The sequence below is a fragment of the Protopterus annectens genome, chromosome 9.part0, assembly GCF_019279795.1.
Source record: "Protopterus annectens isolate FY-2018-M chromosome 9.part0, PAN1.0, whole genome shotgun sequence".
NCBI classification, from domain to species: domain Eukaryota; kingdom Metazoa; phylum Chordata; order Ceratodontiformes; family Protopteridae; genus Protopterus; species Protopterus annectens.
Window position 1 is genome coordinate 462,360,772 of NC_056743.1, and position 21,290 is coordinate 462,382,061.

The 21,290-nt window shown below is 44.2% G+C and overlaps 1 protein-coding gene across 2 annotated transcripts in view; it reads right to left on the reverse strand.

Annotated features, from left to right (window-relative positions):
* Positions 1–21,290, reverse strand: part of GINS4 (GINS complex subunit 4) — a 630,005-nt gene that overhangs the window by 210,512 nt on the left and 398,203 nt on the right. For both annotated transcript variants that reach the window (XM_044083002.1, XM_044083001.1), the window contains one exon: positions 9,530–9,618. In XM_044083002.1, coding sequence (XP_043938937.1) covers positions 9,530–9,618 — 89 coding nt within the window. The remainder of the gene's footprint in view (positions 1–9,529; positions 9,619–21,290) is intronic.

The following is a 21,290-nucleotide window of genomic DNA, read 5'->3' on the forward strand; positions in this document are numbered from 1 at the left end:
GAACAAAATCCCGGTACATGTGAGGCAGAGCACCTCGCTGGCCTTGTTCAAGAGGAATCTTGACCAATTGATGGGAGATCGCAGATATACCCCAGGGATTACTTCAGTGTCACTGCTTGACAGAGGCACAGCAAAATAATAGGCATAGTTTTCTTCAAACTAAAGGGGTGGCGAAAGCCACATAACTATGGGCTAGGCTTATAAATGCCCTTGGGCAGATAGCCTAGTATGAACCTATGAACCTAAGGAATCAATATCATTTTCTGTTTAAGTAGTCCTATAATATGCGACTGATACTTTAACATATGAAACTGGCAATTTAAAGCCCTAATGGCCAAAGTAGCAGAAGTGTACACCTTCTTACCCAATCTGTCTAAAGCTCTAGAGTCCCTATCAGATGGGGTAGAATTTTTGGCAGTAGTAGCCTTAATGCTTTTTGGTCCTTGAGAAATGGTCTCTGGATCCGCAGTAGGATTCTTGAAGAGGAATTTGTGAGAATCAGGTACTCTGTAAGTACCTGTCAGGTTTCCTGGGAGCAGGAGGCAAAGTGTCTGGGGTAAGGCTGGATTCCAAGAAAACATCATCTACAATCTCCATAACAGGAGGGATAGCTAGAGGCCTGTGTTGCGGCAGAAGTAAAAATTCCCTAAGTCTCTTTTTGGACTCAGAATAGTCTGGTCTTTCCCAGCGGAAATGCTCCCTAAGGGTATGCAAGGTTTCACCAAAAGAAAAATCTTCTGGAGGGGAAGCAGAGGGAATGGAATCCTCTGCATCAGAATCCTCATAAGTAGATAAGGGTAAATCCTGGTAGTCAGAAGGAACAGAGATATCAGATTCCTGATCCGAAGAATCAGAAAGAAAATCAGTTCTAGGTCTCTCAGAGGGGGAAGGCTGGCTTCCCCTAATTAAGGTAATAAGGACTTCCGCCATTCTAACCATTTGTTTTTGAGGCATATGGGCTTGAGAATGCAGTTTGGTTGTCGGTTTTCTAGGCATAGTGTGAGCTTTAGGCCTGAGGAATTCAGTATTTGTAGCTTGAAACGAAGTTGTCGGTTTAATATGAAAGTCGGTAGGCCTGAATACACCCCCAGAAGCCGGTGCCTGCACATTGGCTCCGGACCCATCCAAGGTAGAGACATCCGCAGGTTCCATAGTTGAAGCATCTCGCGGCATACCAGACTCCGAATGGGTCTCAGTAGAGGCCTACAAATCTGTAGTAGCGGGTATCAGGGGCTGCGAAAGTGCCTCACTGAGTACCGGCGGACTGGTGACTAGCTTAACTGAAGCGTCGTCGGCAGTTTTGGACCTATGCGGTCTGTCTCTGTCTTTATCCTTACGTTTTTTCAGATGATTGGTAGTCGGATGGCTTAACGAAGCCATTTCGGAGTACGGAGATCGAGAATGGAAGTGTTTAGCTACAAAAATAGCCCGATGATGAATAGTTTGAGCGTTGAACAAGGCACAAAACCGACAGCAAGGGGCGTCGTGGTCTGGGCCTAAACAGGTGACGCAGTAAGAATGAAAATCTCTGAGGTATTTGCCTCCCACAGGCAAGACAATTGTTAATTTTTTCTGACATCAGTTAGAACACGAAAAAGGATCCCCAACGGGGTACTTATCTTTTTGAAGACTTCAGGTCTGAAACTCGAAAATGAAAATTTGAGGAGTCAGCCAACCGGCACTTGCGAACTGCTTCTGCTTCGGGCACCGCACTGCAAGAAAGACTGATGTAATGGCGTCGGCTGCATGTTTTATACCCCTGACGACCTGACGTCATGGAAGAAGCGACAGCATCTGATGCAGAAATCCAAAGACTCTGGTATTCAGGCCAGCTGAGGGCAATCTGCAGGCAGATAACCCTAATGTGATGACTGCAACAGTGAAACATGAAGAACATCTGCAGCAGATAGTGAAGACAACTACAAGGCCTTCTATAGTTATGTAAAGAATCTCCACGGTAATACCCAGATTTGTTCCGAGCTACTGCACAATGGTACCTCCCATACTGAGCCAACAGATATTGCCAATATACTGGCCGAAAGATTCAGCGCCAACTTTAGCCACCCCCCCCCCCCAGGACCAATCACAATACCAGTAGATTGCCAGGCACCCAGTATTACTGCTGCACAGGTTAAAACAGCACTGCCCAAGGCCAAGAATACAGCTTCTATGGGACCTGACAATATCCCTGGCTGTGTTCTACATGAACTACAGAGTGAACTGGCACCTCACCTGTGCCCTCTGTTCAATCACAGCCTCACCTCAGGCTTTGTCCCTACCAAATGGTGCACTGCTACAGTCATCCCTCTCCACAAAGGAGGAGTGACTACAGACCATGGGAACTATCGCCCCATCAACCTGAGTCTGATATACAAAGCTATGGAACGCATCATCATGGACCTAATAAACAAGGATATTGGAAATCTCCAAACTCTGGATCCCACACAATTTGGTTTTGTGAAGGGTATATCATGCCTACTCAACTTGGATGACTTCTTTGAGTCAGTCACCAGAGCTGTGGATGATGACAAGGTGGTTCATACAGCCTATCTTGATCTGGCGAAGGCCTTTGACACCATTCCCCACTTAGGAATCATAAAAAAAACTCACTAAGCTAGGCATCAACCCCTATATCACTAGATGGGTTGCAAACTGGCTCACAGATGGAACCCACAGTGTGAAAGTAGCTGACTCCAAGTCAGACTGCCGACTAGTCAGAAGTGGAGTCCCACAGGTTCGGTCCTGGGTCCTCTCCTGTTTGGTATCTGCTTCTCTGAAGTCCAGGCCAACACAAAGGGACTCTGGCTGACAAAGTCCGCAGACGATTGCAAGTTGGGAGCCATTATCAACTCTGCAAGTGATGATGACATCCTACAGAATGGCCTCACTGAGACCAACGACTGGTATCTGAACCATAGCCTTAAGCTCAATGCCAAAAAAATGTGTCGTCATCCACTTTGGGAAAAAAACTGTTCCCATGAATTACCACACTGATGGTAGTCCACTGAACACAGAAGGCGTTATAAGAGATCATGGAACACATGTTGACAGCAACCTCTTTTGATCACCACATTGCCATTGTGGTCAAAGTCTTTCTAGGTGGCACATCTCATTATTAAGGATTTTGCATCTCGGAAGTAACAGGTCATTGCCTCCCTCTACTCTTCCCTTATTAAGCCAATCATAGAGTACAATGCCCCATTTGGCATGTACTTCACTAGAAACCTGCAACAACTGGAGAGGCTGCAAAAGTACCTCACAAAGAGGATCCTAGGCCTTAAACACTTGTCCTATATGGAGAGACTCAAAAAACTCCAACTATTCTCGGTCTCACATCACCTACTTAGAGGCAATCTCTGCATGACTTACAAAGCCATGTCTGACCCAGCTGTTAGAAATCCTACATCTAAAGAAATCCCAATCCCCCCACACCACATGCTCCAGAGGCCTCTATCTCATTACCACAATCAACAGAACAAACTGGAGGGACAGGTTCATAACCCAGAGACTGCCCATGCTATGGAATAGACTTCACATACATGTCAAGCAGAGCATTTCGATGACCCTCTTCAACAGAGATCTTGGTGAGTGGATGGGAAACAGAAAATTCACCCCACGGATAACTCCAGTGGCTCTACTTGACAGAGGCATTGGGAACTAAGGTCGGGTGGCACGATGCACGGGTAATCCTACGGCTAGGCTTGTAAAGGCCCCAGGGCCATTAGCCTAGTACACATCTATGAACTTATGAACTACTATTCTTGCTCACAAAAAAATAAAAAAAAAATGCAATGCTGACTTCTGCAGCACATCCTTCAAGGATGCTAATAAAGTTTGTCTCCAAGTGCCAGAATGTGGCCAGTATCGCACAGCTCTTCTTCTAGCTCTGGGTAAAGCATCAGCAGTCTTAAGGGTTGATTCTATTAAATTGGTCTCTAGATCTTCAAGAAACTAAGGAATGCCAATGTGCATAATTTAGCTAGTTGATTTTTCTGGACTGTACATATAGCAGATAATAATGGAGTCAGTAGCAATCAATGAAGATACTTGAAGCTTTTTCCAGACTCTTGTCCTTAAAAAATCAGACAATTCTTCAACACTCCTTTAGGATGCAGTAGTCCAACCAAGGACTTTGGCGTTCTGGCCGACTGTGGGCTACAAGCAGCTGGATGGCCCATTTTGTAAGGACTGCAACACTCAAACATCTACATTTATGGTAAGTGTACACAACTGTACTTTCTCCATACTGCTGGAACAAAGCCAGTTCTCACACTATGGTTAAAGAGAATGCCAAGTGGGTCTTGCTGGGTCCTGTTTTAGATTTCTTAATAAGCAGCCTGGGATGTTATCTGGCCTCAATGAAGCCATGTTTTTGGCCTTGGAGAGTGCATATATGACCTGATCTCTAGAGATACTAGGTAGAGGAACAGTATCTGGTATGGTTTGGGGTATGGCTGGTGGAGATGGGGTGAAGTTTGCGCAAAATCTGTCAGCTAGCAGGTTTGCAATTTCCTCAGGTACAGTATAAGGGGTATCATCTACTACCTGTTTGCCACATAGCTGTGCATTCCCTTTTAGATTTTGGAAGTATTTAAAAGAATGCCTTATGATTATCCTTAGCTAGAGATGCTATTTTAGCTTCGTTATTAGCTTTAGAGGACTTTACAAGATTTCTGATTTGCGTGTTCTAGTTGTGGAGGGAATTCTTCCTCTTTTGAGTCAGTTCCCTCTTGTTCTTTGATATTTAGAAAATAACTTGGTTCCTACGAATTACCACATTGATGGGAGCCCACTGAATACTGAAGGGGCCATAACAGACCTGGGTACCCAGGTTGACATCCACCTCACCTTCGACCACCACATTGCCACTGTGGACATAGTCTTTTTATGTGGCACATGTTATAACCAAAGGTTTCGCATCTAGGACAAAAGAGGTCATCATTCCTCATTAGACCAATCATCGAATATAACGCCCCGTTTGGCATGTACCTAACCAGACACCAACAACTGGAGAGGCCACAAAAGTACCTCACAAAAAAGGATCCTAGGCCTTAAACACATGTCCTACATGGACAGACTCAAGAAACTTCAGTTGTTTTCAGTCTCTTATCATCTACTTAGAGGTGAACTCTGCTCAACTTACAAAGCCATGCCCAACCCAGCCCTACTTGGAATGCCACACCTAAAGAAATCCCAATCCCCCCTCCCCGCCATACAATCCGGAGATCACAACCTCATTACCACAATTAACAGAACATGCTGGAGGGACAGGTTTATCTCCCAAAGACTGCCCATACTCTGGAATAAGCTTTCCATTCATGTCAAGCAGAGCATCTTGCTGGCCCTATTCAAGAGAAATCTTGACGAGTGGATGGGTAACAGAAATTTCACTCCAGGGATCATTTCAGTTACCCTATTGGATAGGGACACTGTGAACTATCATCGGGTGGTACAGAGCCTGGGCAATTTTTTTGGGCTAGGCTTGTAAAGGCTCCAGGGCCATAAGGCTAGTACACACCTATGAACCTAAGTCAACCATGAGGTAAGGTATTTCAACATCTAGCTGCAAGAAGCAGATGGTGTGCAAGTGCCTCCCAAAATGGTCCAACCATTGACAAAGTTCATTACTTATCACTTGTGCTGTATAAAAACAAGACCGTAACAAAATTTAGAATTTTCATTAAGCAAATCCAGCAATTTGCTCTTCCTCTTCTGAAATCAGGGCCAGATGGCTCTAATGTTATTTTCAAAACTGTCTGTAACTGTAGGGTCTCTATCTTTCTCAGACATCAGGACCACCTGGCTCTAATGTGATTTTCAAAAGTGTCCACAAGTACAAGGTCTGCCTTGCTTCTTAGATATTCATGCCAACTGCTCCTAACACTACTTTCAAATTTATTCACAACTAGAAGGCCTGCTTCTCTCAAATATCAGCATCAGTGACTGTACTGATATTTTTAAACATGTCCACAACTGATAAAATAACTCATGCAAACATGAATTTTCTGTCAAAGAAGAATTTAGGTGTACATACTGTCTCTGATTACTGCAGTTAGCTCAGTGCAGCTGTTCTCCACTTCAACATTGTATTCCTTCTGTCATCTGCTTCTACAGTTCCTTAAATCATTCAGTTACTCTGTGTCATTACTTTGTCTAAAAGACCATTCCACAGGTTTAGCACTCATTACAGGAAATAAAATGTTGTCATATTATGCTTGGATCTGGTCTTTCATCTACATGTTATACCCTCTCCTGCCTGTGATCCATCCTTTCAACTACCAAACCAGAATGACCCTTTGTACCCATTATGATGCTCCCTTTCTCCCAGCCCTCCATCAAAGTACGCACCACTAATTCATACAACCTTCTTTCATCACTCATTCTTCCCATTCCAAGCATTGCACCTCTCCAGATGCTTTCCTCTGTGCCCTCTTCTCTGTCACTTCTATCTCACAGTCGCTGCATAGCTTCCAGAACAGCATACAGTGTTGCTGAAGAAATCTCACCAAACCCCAGGATGTTGGCAAGAAAACTTCAGCTTCATTAATCACTTGCTCTCTAGCCCACAAACAATGATTTGCTATTGTTATTTTAGAATGCTCCTGCCATTTCATTTTAGGAATTACTGGTACCCCCCTCAGGTTGTTTTCCTGACTGTTGCCCTTTATCATAATAGCTTTATACCCACAACTCACAGATCACCTCCCCCTAAGACTGCTGAACTCAAAGTGTGTTACTCTACACTTTTCAGCAGTGAAACCTACTTGCCATGTCTCTGCAATTTCCATATCATCTCCATGTACCTCTTCAGACTGTCCCCCCAACCCCAGTCCTTTGCCACTGCTTCACTCTTGGTGTTGTGATAAACAGATTTATTATATTCGACAGTAACATTTGACATGAAATACACTGAACACTAAACCCACCGCTAGACCTGTGGCACTCCACTGGTCATACCACTCTTTTTAGACAGCTCTTCGTTGCCCATTATGTCTTCCTCCTCCTTCTACACAATCAGCTGATCACTCATTCTGACATTTTTTGCCCCATTTTTGCATTTCCCTGAGCAAAGCCATCAGCCTCAGTCGCGGACTATATCAGACACACTAAAGTAATTCAGTCCAATGAGACAATATGGTCTGGTTCCCACAGTCCACCTCAGTGCTTACCCAGTCATACAACAATTTTATGTGTAATGTGTTTTATGGAGTGTAAATATCATAGATCAATAGCCTAGCAAGTACTTACCTATGAAGCTGTGCTTTCTTGCAATCTTATGCTCATTATCAGAGACTCCCGCCCCATTTTATTCAACTTATCTCCTCTCAAACAGCTCTTTTACATCTCCCCTTACCCTTACCAGATCCCTCCTTGCTCATCCAACCAACCCTCCCTCCCTCAGTTCAATTCCATGCACTTCCAGAGCTCTCTGACTCTCTTATAACCTGTGTGCCCCCAGTTCACGGTCTTGCTCTTCATTACACTGCTTATACTCTCAAAATCCACACCACTACAGGCTTGTGCTTTGCTTCTATTCCCCTGGGCCTTGCTTCCAGCTCGAAAAGTGAACCACGCAGTGGTACACAATCAATACTGACCAGTGTTTCCCCACCTCCCATTCTGTGTTGACCCTCCTCTGCTAAGGACAGCAGTCAAAATCCCTCATTATCACTAATAGTACCATAATGTACTGTTCAGACAAGTAAGCATTTTCACAGACATTAACTTCCTTGCATTACAAGTTAACACTTCCCAGCTACCGAAGCATGGCAAGATTTACAAAATTAGCTCTCAGAAACAGCAGCAAGGTCTTACAACTAGTCTTCCTCTGTCAGAGTGGCCCATTGTTTCTCAAAAAAAAAAAAGGATTCTAGGAAGCAGTAACCAAAAACCCTAACTCCTCCTTTTCATCTCTAAACATGAATACAGAGATATACGGTAAAGAGGACTGTCTATAATTCCCTCTGAGCTCAGATGAGCCCTTGCAGTATCCTTTATCTTCTTCCTCCTCTTGGACAGAGTTCAGGAAGGAATGCTACACGAACTTCTAATTTATATTTTTTTGCCTTCAGACCATGGAATATCTTTCCAAATCCAGGGATAGAGAGCCCAGACAGGCACTAATTATGTTCACTGACCGTGTGCAATAACATCAACAGTGCAGACAACAGCAAAATGGAACTGTTTGTCCAAACTTACCTGCATCAGTTAAGAATGGGCAAGTGTGGAATCAATGCAATAAGTGGCAGAGGTAAAAATAACTTTGCAATGTTAGACATGTTAAAGCCAAGGATACCATGAAGAAGGGTGGAGACTATGCTGGTTGTCTTTCTACTTATGCTAGAACACTGGAGCTGGTGAAATACGGTGCTGAGCTATGGCTTTCTCATTAAAAGAAAAAGCTTCCAGAAATGTTGGCAGCTGCTATCAATGTGGTAACTGACGTACTCCAATAAGGTTGAAAAATGTGAAAGGTAATGTAAAGTATGCATCTATGAGGAAAGAGGGCTGAGTGCTAACCTAAGCAAGAACCAAGTGCTAGCAGGAAAGTTTCCCGAAGACCACCACTGCTTCACATGGATAAATGTCATCTGAAACCCCCTTGGTAAGCATCAAAAGTGTAGGTGAAAATACCTGTCAGATGGAATCCTGACAACACGAAGTGCCAACTAATCCTGGCTAACGTAGGGTGTCATTTTTGGCACTGAGGGTAAATAAGGCACAAGAAGGTGTAATGGTCACCCCCACTACAATGGCCTACACAGGAGTAAGTAATGGTTATTTAAAGGAAGGGGAGGAACTACCACTTCATTAAATTTCGACCCTCAGCATCTTTAGATGTTTTGTTTCTTTGAATTCTTAAGTGCACTTCTTACTTCTCTGCTTCTCCATTACTTTTTTTCTCTTATCTATATTTTGGCTCTAGTGGCAATAGATGGAAGGTTCTCCTCCATTAAGAGGGCTGCATTTTAGTCTGCTGAGGACTTTTTCTACATGAAGACACCAGACTGCCTTCTTTGTTCCACACACCTAAAGGTACAGTAAAATTAGAGTCAAAGTTAAACAGATGACCCAAATAGATCAGGTAGATGAAACATTAATCAGATACTGCAATTTGTTTTCTAAAAAAGAACAGTTACTTGGTTTTGAGAATAGCAGAGCCGCTGTTAAAATCAGAAAAAACTGAGCTGAAACTTGACAGGAATTTCTATGAGGACTTCAGAAAGTAACGAACAAATGCACTGCCAAAATCAATTCTGTGGGTGTCAGTAACAAACATGCAAACGGAAGGGCCCCTGTATCTACACCGATACTGTGTGCCTAATGTAGGTTGTATAAGGCAATTCTGCTGAAGCAACTAGTTAAAAAAACATAGTACTGTAGTGGGACCTCGGTGCTACACTATGTGGTGTAATACACTGTACAGACATTTCAGAGTAATATCTGCCTTATGTTCTGAGAAATAAAACTGCACAATAAAATACAGGTTTTACAACATTTAGGTGTCGGATATAAAGAAACCATTTACCAGATTTAAGGAAATCTACGGTCTGAAGGTTAGGTGGCATATGTTTTAATGCAACATTCTTCAAGTAGGTCTCCGTGTTAGCCATGTACCTAAAATTAAGAAGAAATATTAACTTGAGACAAATGCAGGTCAGTACCAAACAATTCGTTAATTATAATACTATTAGACTAGGGCTGCTTTGACTTAAAAATTAACTTGCGGCAAATCTGAGTTCCCCATGGTACAGCTCTCTCCAGGGCACTATCTATTAAAGAAGATTATTAGTCATTTTTTACTTCCCTAAGAAGACAGAATACACCTAGCAAACTTTAAAACAGTAGAGATCCTGGTATATACATGGATTTCACATGAAAAGGAATATTTAGATCAATGAATGTCCCAGCACATAAGCATGCAGATTTAAAATCAGGGTGCAATTCTTACAATACAGTAAATACAATAGATATCGATAAAAAGAATCAAAGCAGAAAAGAATGGCGGAATGGGGAAGATAGACTGAGGCAAGTCTCCCGCGACACTGTAAGAGGCCACAGTACAGAGGTCTGTTGGGCCAAGTGGCTTTCATCTGCTAACAAATTCCAAATTTCCATCTTAAACCAATTTCTTTAGCAAGTAGTCAAGATTCTTGGAGATAACTGCACTTCTTCACAAGAACTGGAAAGCTACACGTTACTACAAGGTAGCATTGAGGGACACTGAATGACCAAAGCAGCATGGATGGCTCTTGCGTGCAGCTAGCTGTTCATCTGGGTATGTGAGTAAATGGGGCAATGACTAGACAAGTTGGCACATTTATTTTTTAATTTTATTTAACATCTGTTTACCGGGAAAGTCCGACTGGGACACAGCTCATTTTCAGCATAGGCCTGGGGAGAAAAGCTCCAGATATATGTCTTTGGAATGTGGGAGGAAACCAGAGCACCTGGAGGAAGCCCACGCAAATGAGGGCAGGACATGCAGACTCTACACAAAAGGCACCCCCAGCAGAGAAACGAACCGGAGAACCTCTTGCCATGAGGCAACAATGCTAACTGCTGCACTATTGCGCTGAACCACATCCATGTAGTGAAGTCAATACCCTGAAGCACAGCTCAGTAACTACAGAACTGCCTCTTGCCAGCAACATATTGCATAATCTCAACAGAAATAAACACGTGAAGTCAAACCAAAGCATTCTGAAAGTAAAACAGTGCATGTAGAGGCTAGGGTGTGCATGCTAGCATGAAACACTGTAGGGTGGCATATCACACCACAGACATGTAAGTAGCCTTCAGTACTTGAAGCACTGTACTTCAGTATCCACAAATGTTACCACCTGAAGGAAAAAAAGGGGAACATTGGAAATCCAGAAAAAAGTATCCCAGTAAGAAGGGTGAACAAAACAACAAACCAAAATGTGCAGGATGGTGGGACAGAATCCACATTTCCATATACAGGGTGAGCAGAAGGGTAGTGCAGGCAAAGAGGTTAAGGACAATAAGCAAAGTCAGACTGATGACACGTAATAGTGTAGAGGTAGATGTGCACACACACTAGGACAGGAAGATATGAGGTGAACACAGAGTGTAAGCAAATATAAATGGGGATGGATGGACACAGAAGACGAAGGGAAGACACATGGCTAGGGACAACAAGGATGGGCCACACCATTTCCTGTAGGCTTGATGGTCATGCCAGCAGTGTGAGCAAATCTGCTATTCACTCTAGGAGGCTCCCCATACAGGTCATGCACCTGACCACTACATGACCACTACATTTTCCACTGCAGCTTCCACCAACTACTCCGGCTGCAGCTGGGCACTCTCAGGCACTGCAGACAGATTACCTGCCAGCAATAAGTGAGCACTTCCTTTCAGCAAGGCACTGCCATTCTCATTACTCTTAACAAAAGCATGAGCAGAGGCAGTATGCAGAGGAGCTTCCTGCTGGGCAAATCTCTCATCCAGTCCTGCTGTAAGACTGCATAGTGGGATGTATACAATAAGTCAGTGAAGTATCCTGACTTTGGACTGCATATAGTTAACACACATCTACAGCACTTGTGTTGAACCAATAGTAGCTGTCTGCCTGCCTCCTATGGAAGGCAACTGAACTGTTTTCATGCTCCGTTTGTAAAGAAAGAGGCAATCAGCAAACAGTGACAGGGAACAGGCAAGATGCAACAAGAAAACTACAAGTCAGGATCCTACATAAATGTCCTCAGAGATGCATGACAAGAAGTAGGCAGGTTTATGTCCCCTGTGTAATCAGATGATACTTGCACAAAAACAGCAGTTACACATTAAGAGACACAACATAGAACACAGGCATTATGAGACTGTGAGCAATGCCACATCCCACAGAATGTACTCATGCGAAACAACAGTAACAATGCGCATCACATAAACGACACCACCGCCTCCAACTGTGAATGAAGGCAGACACAGTAGCACACGTTTAGGTACATATCTGCCATTAGTGAGGTAAGTCCCAAACCTAGAACAGGACTAACAGAAACACACAAGGCACACAATGCTATCCACTTACTACAGTATTTAGGGTGATGGCATCCAATCTTCACTCCCAAAGCACAAAACCTTCAGGGTTCATGCACCGCAGGTCATAAAATTGATGCCTGCATTGCTCCCTCCTCCCTGGTGATGCCATGGATGTCCATGGATGAGAACAACTCCATTGTTAGGACTGCACAGGAATCTATTTTCTTAGATGCACTAGCACAGAGGCCCAGCAGCAGTTCACGTAGTGAGTGTGAAGCAAACTGAGCATAATTTTGTTCTACTTCACACACCATGCAGGCACTCTATGGTAAAAACTGATATTCTCTCAAATCTTTGAAAATGGTATCATTTTTGCAAGAAACAAGCACATCAGTGTAGTAGATGCACAGCAGCAAAATTAAGTAATTTGCAATCACACACCCTGACCTAATCTGCCTCCTACTCATACAACAGGTATAACACTGTGTAGCTCTGCTGGCACAATATTCTGTTGGCATAATGGTTAAGGTGTTTATCTCACAGACACAAGGCACAGGGTTTGATTATCACCTTTGACAGAAACGGTCTAAGCTTAAAATGACCTGAAAGGGCAGCTAGTCTAGTCCTTGTCCAGAGGGGGGGCTAGGTTGACATAATGGTTAAGGTCTTTATACCACAGATGTCAACGTACATGGTTTGAGTCTCACTTCTGGTTATTGACCAGGCTAGTAATAGCCTGCGGACTGACAGGCTAATAGATAAATACTAAGCTATGTAAACAAGGTCATGTAGACATAAAAACTACAATGGATATTTCAGCAAAAGCATCTGCAAGACAGAAATACTATCTGGATGTACACAGTGCTCTGAAGAGGCAACACAATACCTTCAGAGCTTCTGGTAAGTTCAACTATCAACCTCCCTTTTAGTGGAATCTACTTAAGAATGCTTCCAATGGGAATTTGTCTGCCTGCATGTCTACAGATTATGTTCACTGCACAGGTTCATAGGTGTGTACTAGGCTAATGGCCTAGGAGCCTTTACAAGCCTAGCCCATAGGATTACCCTGGCATTGGGCCACCTGACCTTAGTTCCCAATGCCTCTGTCGAGTAGAGCCACGGGAGTGATCCCAAGGATGAATTTTCTATTTCCCATCCACTCATCAAGATTTCTCTTGAAGAGGGCCAGTAAGGTGCTCTGTTTGACACGTATGGGAAGTCTACTCCATAGCATGGGCAGTCGCTGGGTTATGAACCTGTCCCTCCAGCATGTTCTGTTGATTGTGGTAATGAGACAGAGGTCTCTGGAGCATGTGGTGCAGAGGGATTGGGACTTCTTTAGATGTAGCATTTCTAACAGAGATGGAGAAGACATGGCTTTGTAAGTCAAGCAGAGATCGCCTCCAAGTAGGCGATATGACAGAGAATAGCTGGAGTTTTTTTGAGTCTGTCCCTATAGGACAAGTGTTTAAGGCTTAGGATCCTATGTTTGGTATTTTTGCAGCCTCTCCAGTTGTTGCAGTTGTCCAGTGAGGTACATGTCAAATGGGGTATTGTACTCAATGACTGGCTTAATAAGGGAAGATAGAGGGAGACTGATCTCTTTCTTCCTGGATGCAAAACCCTTAGTAATGAGATGTGCCACATAGAAGGACTTTCTGACCACAGTGGCAATGTGGTGGTCAAAAGAGAGGCTGCTGTCAATCTGTGTTCCCAGATCTCTTATAATGTCTTCTGTGTTCAGCGGACTACCATCAATGAGGTAATTCATGGGAACCGGGTTTTTCCCAAAGGGGATGACGACACATTTTTCGGCATTGAGCTTAAGACCATGGTTCTGACACCAGTCGTTGGTCTCAGTGAGGCCTTTCTGTAGGATGTCAATATCACTTGGGGAGTTAATAGCAGATCCCAACTTGCAATCGTCTGCAAACTTTGTCAGCCAGAGTCCCTTCATGTTGGCCTGGACTTCAGATGAGTAGATACCAATCAGGAGAAGACCCAGGACCGAACTCTGTAGGACTCCACTCGTGATTGGTCGGCAGTCTGACTTGGAGTCGGCTACTTTCACACTGTGGGTTTTATCTGCGAGTCAGTTGCAACACACCTAGTGATATACGGGTTGATGCCTAGCTTAGTGAGTTTTTCTATGATTCCTGAGTGGGGAATGGTGTCAAAGGCCTTGGCCAGATCAAGGTAGGCTGTATACTCAAAGAAGTCGACTAGGTTGAGCAGGCATGATCTACCCTTCACAAAACCAAACTGTGTGGGATCCAGAGTTTGGAGATTCCCTATATCCTTGTTTATTAGGTCCACGAGATGGTGCGTTCCATAGATTTGCATATCAGACTCGTCAGGCTAATGGGGCGACAGCTCCCCAGGGTCTGTAATCACTGCACCTTTGTGGACAGGGAGGACTGTAGCAGTGCGCCATTCGGTAGGGACAAAGCCAGAGGTGAGGCTGTGGTTGAACAGGGTACACAGATTAGGTGCCAATTCATTTTGTAGTTCATGTAGAACACAGCCAGGGATATTGTCAGGTCCCATGGAAGCTGAATTCTTGGCCTTGGACAGTGCTGTTTTAATCTGTACAGCAGTAATACAGGGTGCCTGGCAATCTGCTGGCATTGTGATTGGTCCTTTGGGGGGGGTAAAGCTGGCACTGAATCTGTCAGCCAGTATATTGGCAATATCTGTAGGAGGTACCATTGGGCAGTAACTCAGAGCAAATCTAGGTATTGCCATGGAAATTCTTTACATAACTACAGAAGGCCTTGTGGCTGTCTTTACTATCTGCTGCAACTATTCTCCATTTACATGGGTGCCGTGAAATTAGCCACCTGTTTTTAAGAGCCCAAAGTTAACTTTGGAGAAGTTTTTCACATTGGTTACCTTTGTGGGGGGGGGGGGGGGGGTTCCAAGGTGATTACACTGTGGTCAGATCTAACAAGGGAGGAGCTGACTATTGGTGTAGAGCAATGGTCGCCCATGTTAGTAATGACCAGGTCAAGGATGTTGCTAACTCTAGTGGGGTTAAGTACGAGCTGGACCAGGGCATTGGAAAAGTACAGTTTTGTACCTACCATAAATGTAGATGTTCGAAGATCCACATTGCTGCAGTCCTAACACTTGGGGTAGTCCGCTGTCCCAGTCGGCCCGAATACCAAAGTATATGGCTGACGTCGGTCAAGGCGCATTAGTCTGACGTCAGGACGTCAGGGTACAAATGCGCATGACCGACGTCATATCCTCAGTCTTTTCTTGCTCCAGATGTCAGAAGACCCTAAAAAGATAAGGCCAAAACCAAAAAACACCAAACACTCCTGTACCAAATATATATACAATATATACAAATTCACAAAAGTACAACCCCACCCACACAACCACCCCTAAACACAGAGGGGAAGGAGGGAGGGTAAATTGGACTGCAGCAATGTGGATCTTGAACATCTACATTTATGGTAGGTACAAAACTGTACTATGTTCTTCATCCCACATTGCTGCAGTCCTAACACTTGGGTAGAATCCCAAAGCAGAGGTAAGGGAGGCTGGCAAATCATAAAGAAGCAGGAGCTGTCAACATGCCCTGCAAAATAGCCGTGGCAAAACCAGCCCTAGATTTAGAGTAGAGAGGAAGGTGGTAATGCTTAGAGAAAGTATGCACTGAACTCCAAGTAGCTGCCTCCAAAATATCCTTAGTTGCCACCCCTTAGAAATGCTGTTGAAGTGGCAGTAGCCCTAGTGGAATGAGGCCTAATCCCAGCTGGAATCTCCTTGCCATGATGGGAATAACAAAATGCAATGCAAAACCCAATCCACTTAGAAATAGTTTGTTTTGACACAGGCTTGCCCTGAGAACTCAAAGCAAAAGAAACAAACAACTGCTGAGACTGCCTAAAATCCTTAGTCCTGCTTAAATAATAACGCAACTGCCTGTGCACATCTAAAGTGTGCAAAATCTTTTCCCCTTATTTTGGGGATCTGCATAAAAAGTAGGCAAATGAATAGTTTGGTTTAAAGCCACACTAGAAACCACCTTAGGCATAAAGGAAGGATTAGTACGTAATGATACCCTATCCTTATGGAAAATCAAAAGGCTCTACGGCCATAAGGGCCTGCAATTCAGAAACCCTTCCTGCAGAAGTAATGGCCAACAAAAAAGCAGTCTTCCATGACAAGTATTTCAATTCAGCAGTAGCCTGAGGCTCAAAAGGTTGTAGAGTAAGTTTCTCCAACACAAAATTGAGATCCCAAGCAGGAGTAGGAGCTCTACGTGGGGGTCTTATATTCTTTGCCCCTCTTAGAAATTGCTTGAACAAAGGATGAGAAAACAATGGTGGGTCACAATCATAGTGAGCTGAAATTGCTGCAGCATGAATCTTAATGGAAGAGAAAGACAAACCTTTGTCCAATAACTCAGTAAGATATTGAAGAGCCACACTCAAATTAGGCTCAGAAACCTCCAAATCCTTTGCTGCACTCCAAAATAAAAATCTCTTCCATTTTTCTGCGTACACTTTCCTTGTACTAGGTCTTCTGGCTTCCATAATCACATTCAAAACTTGTTGAGGAAGTTGAGACCTGCTGTGTTTCAAAACAGAATATGCCAGGCTGTTAGATGAAGAGAGTGAAGCTTGACATTGAGTAGATGACCGTCCCTCTGAGACAATAGGTGTGGAATCAAAGGTAAAGGCCATGGAGGCTTCCTTACCAGACTCCTCAGTAATGGGTACCAGTGTTGCCGGGGCCAATCTGGAGCTATTAAAATCATCCTTGGCTTGTCTTGTCTGACCTTTAGGAGTACCTTTAGGAGAAGAGGCAGAGGTGGAAAGGCATACACATGAAGATTTTTCCAACTGAAAGAAAGAGCATCCACTTTCCAAGCTGTGTGATGAAACCTTTTCGTGCAAAACTTTGGCAGCTGGTGGTTTAGTGGAGAAGCGAACAGATATATGTCTGGAGTTCCCCATGACACTGTCAATTTCCGAAATACATGAAGATCCAGTTTCCACTGTGGGGATCCATGATTTGCCTGCTTAACACATCTGCTAAGGAGTTCTGTGCTCCGGCAGAAACCTTGCCTGAAGAGTTAGTTGCAAGCTGAGCGCAGTCTCCCACAAAATCATTGCTTGCCTGCATAGAGGATAAGAATGTGTTCCCCTTGTTTGTTGATGTACCACATGACAGTTGTGTTGTCTGTTAGAATCAACACCTGCCCTGGAAGAAGTAACTCCTTGAAAGCCATTAATGCAAACTGGACTGCTAACATCTCCTTCATGTTGATATGTAGATGCTGTAGTCTGGCAGGCCACTTGTCTTGTATCCACTTTCCATTCAGATGAGCTCCCCAAGCTATGTCTGAGGCATCTGTCGTTAGAATCTGACTCGCCTCTGGCCGGGTCACAGAGAGTCCCTTGTTTAGGTGACATTCCTGAGCCCACCACAAAAATTCCTTTCGAATGCAAGGTATTATTTGAATGACAGTGTCCAAATCCTGGCAGTGCTGTGTCCATACATTTGTGAGATACCATTGCAGCTTCCTCATATGCAGTTTGGCATTGGGAAGCACCAGAATACAAGATGCCATGAACCCTAAGGCTTGAAGGACTGTCCTTGCAGTCAGCCCGGACTGAAGAGATAGTTGATGGAAGTAAAGGGAAAGATTCTTTTGTTTGTCCGGGGTTAAAAAGGCCATCTGGGTTGCTGTATTCAGTCTCACACCCAGAAAGCACATGTCTTGAGAGGGTACTAGACTGGACTTTATTTCGTTCACAGAATACCCCAGGCATCTTAGCACTGCTATCACATATTCCAAATGCTGTAAAAGGTCTTCCTTTTCTTGAGCCAGAATCAGGCAGTCGTCCAAGTAAGGATAGATTTGTATTCCTTTTAGCCTGAAGTAAGCTATCACTGGAGCCAGAACTTTTGTGAATACTCTGGGCGCAGTAGATAAGCCAAAGGGCAATGTAGAGAACTGATAATGGGAATTCCCAGCTCGAAAATGCAGATACTTCCTGCAACTTAGTCTGATAGGCACATGAAGGTAAGCCTCCTTGAGATCTAAAGTTACCATCCAGTGATCTTTGCCCAGCAGAGGTAAAAGCTGTTGTAACGTCAACATTTTGAACTTGGGAATGTCCAGATAAGTGTTGAGGATAGATAAATCCAAAATTGGTCTCCACGTGTTCCCCTTCTTTGGTACTAGGAACAGGCGAGAATAAAATCCTAGGCCCCTTTCTGGCACAGGAACCGGCTGAATGGCCCCTATTTGGAGTAACAGAGAAATTTGCTTGTGAGCCTCTTTTCTTTGTAGAGGAGGAACGTCTGGCATGCCTTTGAAAGGAGGCAAGGTATGGAAATAAAACCTGTAACCGTGGTGAATGATATCCAATACCCACTTGTTCAGACACATGAACTAAATCCTGCAACTCTTTACACTCAATACCTTCCGCCAGAGCATCCACCTTAGACTTCAATTGTGAAAGAAGATAATTTTGATATTTTAACATGTGGAACTGGCAATTCAAAGCCCTCATGGCTAAAGTGGAAGAAGTATACACCTTCTTTCCCCATCTATCCAAAGCCCTAGCCTCTTTATCAGAAGGAACAGGATTTTTAACAACAGAAGCCTTAACACCCTTAGGCCCCTGAGAAACAGTTTCTGGGTCTGCCCTAGGACTCTTAAAAAGATACTTATGAGCTTCAGGCACCCTATAATACCTATCTGGTTTAACTGGGGCAGGAGGCAAAGAATCAGGGTTCAGGGAAGCCTCTGCAAAAACATCTTCCACTACATCCAGAACAGGAGGTATAGCTAAAGGCCTATGCTGGGGTAAAAACAAAAATTCCCTAAGCCTCTTCCTGGAATCAGAGAAATCTTGACCTTCCCATTTAAAATGCTCCCTCATGGAATGAAGAATCTCTGAAAAAGAAAAATCCTCAGGAGGAGAAGCCGAAGGAGTAGAATCATCCACATCAGAATCAGAATAAGGAGGAAACTCCTGCAAGTCTTCAGCCGAAGACTCAGAAGCCTCCGAACACTGCTCAAAACTCTCAAGCTCAGGTTCCACCCTAGGCCTCTTATCAGGAGGGGGCATAGAACCTCTAATCATAGTAATCAAATCTTCTGCCATTTTAAGCATATGTTTCTTAGGCAAAGATCCTGAAGAACTAGGAGAGACCCCCACTGAAGTTAAACCTGGCCTGCCTCTCACAGAAGCCTTGGAAACAGAAGGGGAGGGCCTAACCACCTTAGGAAGGGAGGGGAGAACAGCCACCTGAGAAGCCCCTTCAGCCTGGCCTACCTCCTGAGAGGACACATCTTGTAACAGTAAAGTCTCTCCCTGAGACTCCAAAGAAACTTCTGGCAGAACCTCCGGCTCCACTGAGCCTTCTAAAGAACCGACGTCCGGGACTGACGGTTCTTCCAACCTAGGCTTTGCTGCTTTGTCCTTGCGCTTTTTGGACGAAGCGGGCGTCGGAGCATCCGACGGCATTTTATAATTACAACGCTTCCCAAAAACTAACCTGGCACAGTCTAATCTCCTCTTTATAGTGCGTTTGTTAAATCTAGCACAAGAGCGACATCCAACAACGTCGTGCTCAGGCCCTAAACAAGGTATACACAAGGTATGGTAATCCCTATGAGGTATCTGTTTCCCACAAGAAATACAGTTATTCACTTTTTCTGACATCCGGTTAAATACTGAGGCAAGAAAAAACCAAAATATTCCCCAACGTGGTACTTAGCCAACTTTGATTCGGTCTGAAACTCCGACTTCAGAAAATTTCAGAACGCCAACCTGCACTCGCAAAACTGCTTCTGCATCAGACCATGCGGCAAAAAAGACTGAGGATATGACGTCGGTCATGTGCATTTGTACCCTGACGTCCTGACGTCAGACTAATGCGCCTTGACCGACGTCAGCCATATACTTTGGTATTCGGGCCGACTGGGACAGCGGACTACCCCAAGTGTTAGGACTGCAGCAATGTGGGATGAAGAACATTAATGATTTCCAGGAAACGTTCGGCAAGTGTACTGGTATATGAATAGTTTTCCCAGTTAATGGGGGGAGTAGTTAAAGTCATCCAGCATGACAGTGTTAAGTTGGACCCTAATATTCTCCAGGGTGCTTAGGAATATGGAGTGTGAATCTTGGAACATGGTTGAGGACCTATAGCAGGCTATGACCTGAATCGCTGTCTTACCCAATGTTAGCTGCACCTGAAGTATCTCTAATGCGTTATTTTGGGATACCAGTCCGGAGTTGTGCGCATCCTTTATGAATATAGAAACACCACCACCTTTGGAGCTTTGGTCCAAGTTCTGGGGCTGAAAGGTGTGGAATGAATTATAGTCTGGTAGTGCAGGGGTGATTTCTGCTGCTTTAAACCAGGTCTCCGTTACAGCACAAATGTCGATATTCTCCATTTTGAGGAGTGCTTTGAGCAAGTGCATTTTGAGATTTAGACTTCTATCAATGAGCAGCATGACCCTCAGATTGGACTTGTTTGTAGCTGTTATGGTGGTAGTTTGGTCTTTGGAACACTGCCTAAAAATGGCACTATAGGGTGGCAAGAGCCTTGGCCAGTATCCGGAAGTACCCAGGGGTGACAGATGCAGGCCATCTCTTGCAAAACATCGAGGTCTGTCAATCATGTCATCCCAGGCAGACAGATACCGGATCCCCTTAGAATGACACCAGAAACTTAGCCAATTGTTGAATCAATCATTTTCTGCTTGTACTGTGGTATCATTCTGGGTGATGGTAGGATGATGCTCAGGGCTGGGGTCATACCTGCCTGGGCTACATAATCCGAGTGCTCCTCCATGTCTCTTTTCATGTAGTCCAGGGAGGTACATCTTAGGTCATTCACACCCACATGTACAAGGACAGTCATATTTGTACCTGTTGTTGGGGGACCTGAGTGCTTGCGTTATATCATGGATCCTGGCACGTGACAGGCAGCTGTTACTTTCTCCTTATTCAGCCTAGTGAGTGGGACATCAGTGTGCCTCACTATTGAGTCACCTATGACTAGTGTGTGTTGGGCATGGTGTTTTGCCTTAGGGGCTCTGGTTGAGTGGCAAACTGTTTAGGAGAGTTGTGTGTCTCATCATTAGTGTTGTGTTGTGCTGGTAGAGTGCGTTTCTGCCTTGGAGGTCTCTACTGTTTGGGTAGATTTTTAGTGAGAGCCTCTGTGAAGTTTAAGTGTGTGATTTGTGTTTTTATGTGAAGGCAGTGCTGGAGGGCTATGTGTTCCATGTGGTGTGGTGCAAG